Raw genomic sequence first — 6,844 nt, 5'->3', positions numbered from 1 at the left:
CAGTGCGTGCAGATGCACTCACACCTGCCTGCTGCCATTCCTGAGCAAGCTCTGCACTGCTGGTAGCCCGATCCATCCCGCAGCTGACACACTTTTAAGAGACGGTCCTGGTGCTTGCTGGTCTTTGTTGGGCGACCTGGAGCCTTTTGGACAACAATGGAGCCTCTCTCCTTGAAGTTCTTGATGATGCGATAGATTGTTGACTGAGGTGAATCTTTCCAGCTGCTCTTCCCTGTTAGGCCATTTTTGTGTAGTGCAATGATGACTGCAGGTGTTTCTTTAGAGATAACCATGGTTCACAGAGAGAAACAATGATGCCAAGCACCAGCCTCTTTAAAGTGTCCAGTGGTGTCATTCTTACTTAATCATGACAGATTGATCTCCAGCCCTGTCCTCATCAACACCCACACCTGTGTTAATGGAGCTGAAACCATGTTAGCTGGTCCTTTTAAGGCTGCAATGAAGTTGAAATGTGTTTTGGGGGATAAAGTTCATTTTCTAGGCAATTATTGACTTTGCAATTAATTGCTGTTAAGCTGATCACTCTTTATAACATTCTGGAGTTTATGAAAATTGCCGTTATAAAAACTGAAGCAGTAGACTTTGTAAAAATTAACATTTGAATCATTCTCAAAACTTTTGGCCATGACTGTAAAGCACTAGTGATGGTAATCTCCAGGATATCCTCAATTCTAAGTGATAATCAATTCTTCTTTTAAGTTTTTGTTGGTCCTAGTGGTCTTCATTTGAAATGGTCGGACAGAAAAGAGGACAATGAGAGAAGGGGAAGGCGTGTGGCAAAAGGTTATCAGGCTGTGCTCATACTGGTCTCCCTGTATCTGCAGGCTGCAGGGCACCGACGTGGTGATCGCCATCTTCATTATTGTTGCCATGTCCTTCGTACCTGCCAGCTTTGTGGTTTTCCTGGTTGCAGAGAAATCCACTAAAGCCAAACATCTGCAGTTCGTCAGCGGCTGTGACCCCGTCATCTACTGGCTGGCCAACTACATCTGGGACATGGTGAGCAGGACAGAGTGCAGCCGTCGCCACAGGCTCAGGGGCTTTTGCTGTTGTTGCTGCTGCTGCTGTTGTTGCGTCCAGATCAGATCATTTCAGCTCATCTCTTTGTCTTCTGTCTGCAGCTAAACTACCTGGTACCTGCCACATGTTGCGTCATCATCTTGTTTGTGTTCGACCTGCCAGCCTACACCTCCCCCACCAACTTCCCAGCTGTCCTCTCCTTGTTCCTGCTCTACGGGTGAGGCTCGAACTTTCTTCCTTTGCCAGTACAGCCCAGGGTCAGGAGCCTGTCCTGATCCACACAAGTGTTTCTTTGCAGGTGGTCCATCACTCCCATCATGTATCCAGCATCCTTCTGGTTTGATGTTCCCAGCACAGCCTATGTCTTCCTCATCGTCATCAACCTCTTCATAGGCATAACTGCAACTGTGGCCACCTTCCTCCTGCAGCTGTTTGAGCATGACAAGGTGCTTAACTGTTACAACTGTACATCCTAAGCCAAATTATTAGGATTTTATATCAATATCATGTTTAACCACGATGTCAGACTACCATTATGCATGATCACTTCATGAATATAATTCTTGTTGATAAAGCTGGAGCTGAAACAATTACATTACTCATGATAAAATGATTATTGAAATAATTATAAAATAAGAGATGCACTGTTTAAAAAAGGCAATTTGCTGAAAGAATAACTGTCAACACAGTAATTAAGCTCAATCTGTACAAAAAATACAAACATTTTTCATTTAAGATAAAAATAAAACAGAACAAAACAAAACTCTCAAACCTCAAACTCCTCAAGTGGAAATTTTATCTTGACCTGGCTTAAATTCTGTTAAAAAAATCTCATATCAAGCACATTTTGCTATCCAATTATTAATCAGTCAGATCAGTCCTGCACTGTTGATATTCAGCGCTGCAGAAAGGCCTGAGCTTTTCACATGGGGATGTTAGAAGATGCTGGAGATTTATCCTTTCTCCAATTAGGCTCTTAAAGTATGAGGTTCAAGAAGAGTCAGTGAGTTGAATTCCATTTATTAAGACTAAAATGCAGCGCTGGTCCATCGTCATGCTGTCCTTATGTGCAAAAATGGCCCCTAACAACAGTTTCTGGTTGCTTTTCTGGGTCTCAATTTAAGCTACGGCTAATCAGGCTGTTCCTTAGTGTGTCACTTCCTTTAACCTTAGCTTTGTATGCAAGTGCACTCGTGTGTACATGAGCACACTTACACACAGACACACACACACACACACGTACTGTTGGTGTCTGGCTGAAGTAACCTACTTAACTTAAACCTATATGTGTGTGTATGTATACCAACATGCAAGCAGCTAAAAGAGATGGAAGAAAACACAGAAGTATTTTTTCCCAACAAAGTGGTTTTTAGCTACAGATGCAGCCTTTGCTCCAAATGATGAAGCATTCACTAAATGAATGCTGTTATTGCATGTTGCGGCCCTGGGCCTTAAGGGCTGCGCTGCAGGTGTTGCTTTTGTCTGTCCTTGTGCTCCTCCCCTTTACAGGTGCTGCTGATCAGGTTGATTGGGAACGCAAAGTACTTAAACCTGGCTGTCTCCATCTTCTGGTCGCCTTCAGCGTCCACTCTGCCGCTTGACGCTTGTGGTGTTTTGTTGCCAGGCCTCAGCTCCCCTCCTTTTTGCACATTTGAGTTTGTCTTTGTTTTGGCACCTCAACACTTCCATATGCACTCATACAACACATCCAAGCATTTGCATTACACCAATACTGATATCCACAGTCAGTTGTTGTTTTTGGTAATAAATATTCATTTTTCTACACTTTACCCCTGCATGGTCTCCCGTTTTGTTATGACCTTGAGCCAGTCGTAACATGCATCTTATGTTATATTTTCTTTTATTATTTTAAAATAAAATACAATTATTTATTAGCATTTTTAAATGCATTTCTAATACTGTATGAAATAAACTTCTAATTGGTAGAATAATGAGCTGCTAACTAAAATAATAACTTGCTGCAGTAGCAGATGAAACTTAAGAATCAATTTGTCTAAGTTGATTCTATTCAATTATTAAAACATGTTGGTAAAATTTACTGTTTGAAGATGATGTTTAAAACCAAAAAGCAACAATTATGCTTTCTGCTGCAAATATATTATCTATGTATATTCATATAATATATGACTATGTAGTCTATAACATTTAGATTCAGACACAAACAAACATGAAACAAAATTTGGTCTTATTTACACTGATACTGCCTTATAGAAATGTCACTCATAGCTTGTCATGTGTAGGTTTAAAGTTAAGTAGGTTACTTCAGCCAGCTGACCAACAGTATGCAGCAATAGGTGGAGGAGGGGGAGCATTGCATTACTTTGCTGTTTGCTCCATAGAACTAGAAAAAGCTCAGGTCATTTCTAGGCTCTCAGTAAAGGGGCTTTAGACCAAAGAATTTTGGGGTTTTGAACTCGTAACTTTCGTTTAAAGCTCAGTAAAGGACCGTGCGTAACTGCAGGAAGCTGTATTTCTTTATCTTTATTTCTGGATCATTTTCTTGTCTTCCAGGATCTGAAGAGGGTCAACAGTTACCTGAAGTCCTGCTTCCTCATCTTCCCCAACTACAACCTGGGTCACGGTCTGATGGAGATGGCCTACAACGAGTACATCAATGAATACTACGCTAAAATAGGTAGTATTTTAGTAAGGGTTAGGGTTAACAGCGCCAAGCTGGCCACACATGGCAGGCAGTGTGAGCAATCCCTACCATGTCTTCATAAACCTAAGCYCAGACTGTTAAACAACTTAATAATAATAATAATACATTTTATCTATTGCCCTTTATATCTCAATGAACCCATGTTTCCTGTATGGCCGTTCCATTCTGAGGTCCGAGGTTCTGTTTTAGACAAAATGCCACAGAGACAAAGAAACATCTTTTTTCTCCAACATGATCAGCAGGATGCTGAGCTTCCTTCACTCCACTTCCTTTCAAATGTGCAAAAAACCTAATAAATGACATGGTTGAACCAGGTCAACCATGTCATTTACCTGGAAGTTCACATCATCACCAAGCAACAGAACATTTTACTTCTCGGCAGACAGCTGACCCTCTTCACCAGGAGCCTGCTGGCCCAGCAGGGGAACGTCAGGCTGCTTAAAGAACCATGTGTGTGTCCCTGTGTGTGTGTGTGTGTGTTACAGGCCAGTTTGACAAGATGAAGTCTCCATTTGAGTGGGATATTGTGACTCGAGGACTCGTTGCTATGACGATAGAAGGCTTTGTTGGCTTCCTTATCACCATCCTTTGCCAATACAACTTCCTGAGGAAACCACCGTGAGTGTGAGAAGAATCATCAGACGAGCCGCGACGCCACTGCAAACCAACAGGGGTTTATTTATGCCAGTATTAGTTGATCAGAAAGCTGTAGTCACAGAGTCGTCATGACAACAATATTAATGCATCATATTTTAGAGACTTTGTGTTCATTTGTAGAATATCTGTACAGAGGAAACATTCAGGTTTGAGTTAGAGAGAATGTGGCTCAGAACATGAAGTTAGTTATTTGATAGTTTTGTATGTTTTCACTTTGCTTTATTTTTTTATTTTTTATAATTTACTGTAAACTGTCGTGTATCTAAAAATAAAAAAAACCCTCTGTCCTGAATTCTGGCAAATACTTAGAAACTGAATTTTCACACTTCTTTACAGGCTCTGAAAATCGATGTGATTATGATTTCAATCATATTTTTCCTATTTCTGTTGTCTTGTTAAGAAACATCTTGAGTCATGTTTGACATTTTTAAGGTTCCCTTTAAACAAATCAGACATCTCTAATCTTTTAAAGTGCTTTCTGAAATGTTCAAAGTTTCTCTTTAGACTTACAGTTACGACATTAGGAAGATGAGTCTTAAACTTCAAAGAAATCCCATGTTATGTTGACAAAGAGGCAGAAAACCAATTTTTCACATTTTTTTCCCTTTATGAATAATTTCTTTTTCATCGTGTGAATCTATGGAACAGCTTGGCATGTGTGGCTGTATGCAGGAGGGTGCCGGTCAGCTGCCAGCCTGTCGATGATGATGATGTAGATGTGGCCTGTGAGAGACGGAGAGTACTGCGGGGCGACGCCGACAGCGACATGCTGCAGATCCAGAACCTGACAAAGGTTTGATTCTCTGTTCTACCAGACCAGTTCAAGTTAAACTGTAAGCCAGGCTCGGTGCTTTATAGTGTTGCTTTGCTACCCGCCAGGTGTATAAATCCAGGAAGATGGGTCGCATCCTGGCCGTGGACCGCCTGTGTCTCGGCGTCCGGCCCGGGGAGTGCTTTGGGTTGCTGGGAGTTAACGGAGCAGGGAAGACCACCACGTTCAAGATGCTCACCGGAGACGAGTGCACCTCTGGAGGAGAGGCTTTCATCAACAGAAACAGGTCAGAGCCAGCTGCAAACCATGGCTTCTGTCTGGGCCTGTTGACCTTCCATTTACATATTCTTCTATCCAGCAAGTCTCAAGTCTGAGGCTTTTAGAAATAACTAGCTGTTAGCGTTGCACACTAACCTTTCTGTATTAGCTCACTGAGTGTGGGAGCTCTGCTCCATAGCTATAATTAAGAACATGTGATTGGAGGCTGGTGTAGGAAAGGATTGATGATAACTGGTAGAATCCAGTTTCATACAGAAACTATCAGATTTTTTCCAGTTGCTGTGGAGAAGATGGGACCATGAGGAGCATCTTGCAGAAACGGAAAGTCCGTTTTAGATTTCCACTTTGTCATTTACAAACGTTACAAGAATCTCAAAAGGCGTTTTGCGAGCACTGTTCATGGAAGCACAGTAACTGTGGTGGACAGATCACTAATGACCACTAATCATTAGTGAACATACATCATCATTGCATAATCTTACTGAGGGGGCTTACGGTTGGGTCTGGTGGTGAAACGAGATAAAGTCAAGCTTCCAACTGGGGAGACGTGCACACACCTCCAAGTTGTGCATAAGCGTGCTTTCTAGGTCCACTGGGGTTCTGCAGCAACTTTTCAAAAAGTAGTTTAATTTGAAAATATAAAATATACATGTTTAAGCAGTCCAAGAGAAGATGAGGAAGAAGTTGGGTCAGTGGTGAGTTGCTACTGAAAGTCCCTCGGACTCGACTTCCGAGAAAAGGAGTTTTCTCCACTGCTGCTCCTTTTCTCTGGAATAATCTACCTATCCAGATTAGATCGGCCCAGTCTGGATCATTTTAAATTGCTTCTTAAAACTAATTTTTATTCTCTTCTATTTAGTTGATGCCTGATCCTGTAACTTTCCTATTGTGATGTTTTATTTTTTATTTTATTATTATTTTTATGCTTATTATTTTATCATATATATTTTTTTGTATTCTTTCTCTTTCCCTTTTCATCAACTTATTCTATTATCATCATTGTACATCACTTTGAACCTGTTTTTAAAAGCTAAATAAATAGATTTGACGTTCCAGATAGAACAGCTGAGTCGGCGATGAATGTTGTCCCTTCAGACTAAAAGTTTCTGTTTATAACTTGTTAAGGTAGAATTTTTATATTACAATTAAATTTAGCAAAACTCTGGCTCTGATTCCTCCTTTTGATCCCGGGTTCTCTCGCATGGCCACGTGTGGGGACAGAAACACAACAATGCGTGTTGACGTCACAGAATTACAGAATTTAATCCAATCAGAAGAAAGTATAAGATAGTACAGGAAACTGAAGAAACACAGATACAAACATTGTTACCTGAGACAAGAAGACAGAGACATATCAAGGACGTCCTTGGAGAAAGAGCTGGTGCAGAAGTAAAATAAATCAGCTTTTTTCT

At 41.0% G+C, this 6,844-nt stretch overlaps 1 protein-coding gene across 1 annotated transcript in view; it reads left to right on the top strand.

Moving 5' to 3' along the window:
* abca2 (ATP-binding cassette, sub-family A (ABC1), member 2) overlaps positions 1 to 6,844 on the top strand; it is a 151,562-nt gene that overhangs the window by 134,063 nt on the left and 10,655 nt on the right. The window contains exons 35-41 of the mRNA XM_017303181.1: positions 846 to 1,020; positions 1,143 to 1,258; positions 1,340 to 1,487; positions 3,574 to 3,697; positions 4,210 to 4,342; positions 5,054 to 5,174; positions 5,261 to 5,439. Coding sequence (XP_017158670.1) covers positions 846 to 1,020; positions 1,143 to 1,258; positions 1,340 to 1,487; positions 3,574 to 3,697; positions 4,210 to 4,342; positions 5,054 to 5,174; positions 5,261 to 5,439 — 996 coding nt within the window. The remainder of the gene's footprint in view (positions 1 to 845; positions 1,021 to 1,142; positions 1,259 to 1,339; positions 1,488 to 3,573; positions 3,698 to 4,209; positions 4,343 to 5,053; positions 5,175 to 5,260; positions 5,440 to 6,844) is intronic.

The sequence above is a fragment of the Poecilia reticulata genome, unplaced genomic scaffold, assembly GCF_000633615.1.
Source record: "Poecilia reticulata strain Guanapo unplaced genomic scaffold, Guppy_female_1.0+MT scaffold_196, whole genome shotgun sequence".
NCBI classification, from domain to species: domain Eukaryota; kingdom Metazoa; phylum Chordata; class Actinopteri; order Cyprinodontiformes; family Poeciliidae; genus Poecilia; species Poecilia reticulata.
The sequence above is the reverse complement of the archived record's forward strand: the minus strand, read 5'-3'. Positions and strand labels throughout refer to the sequence as shown.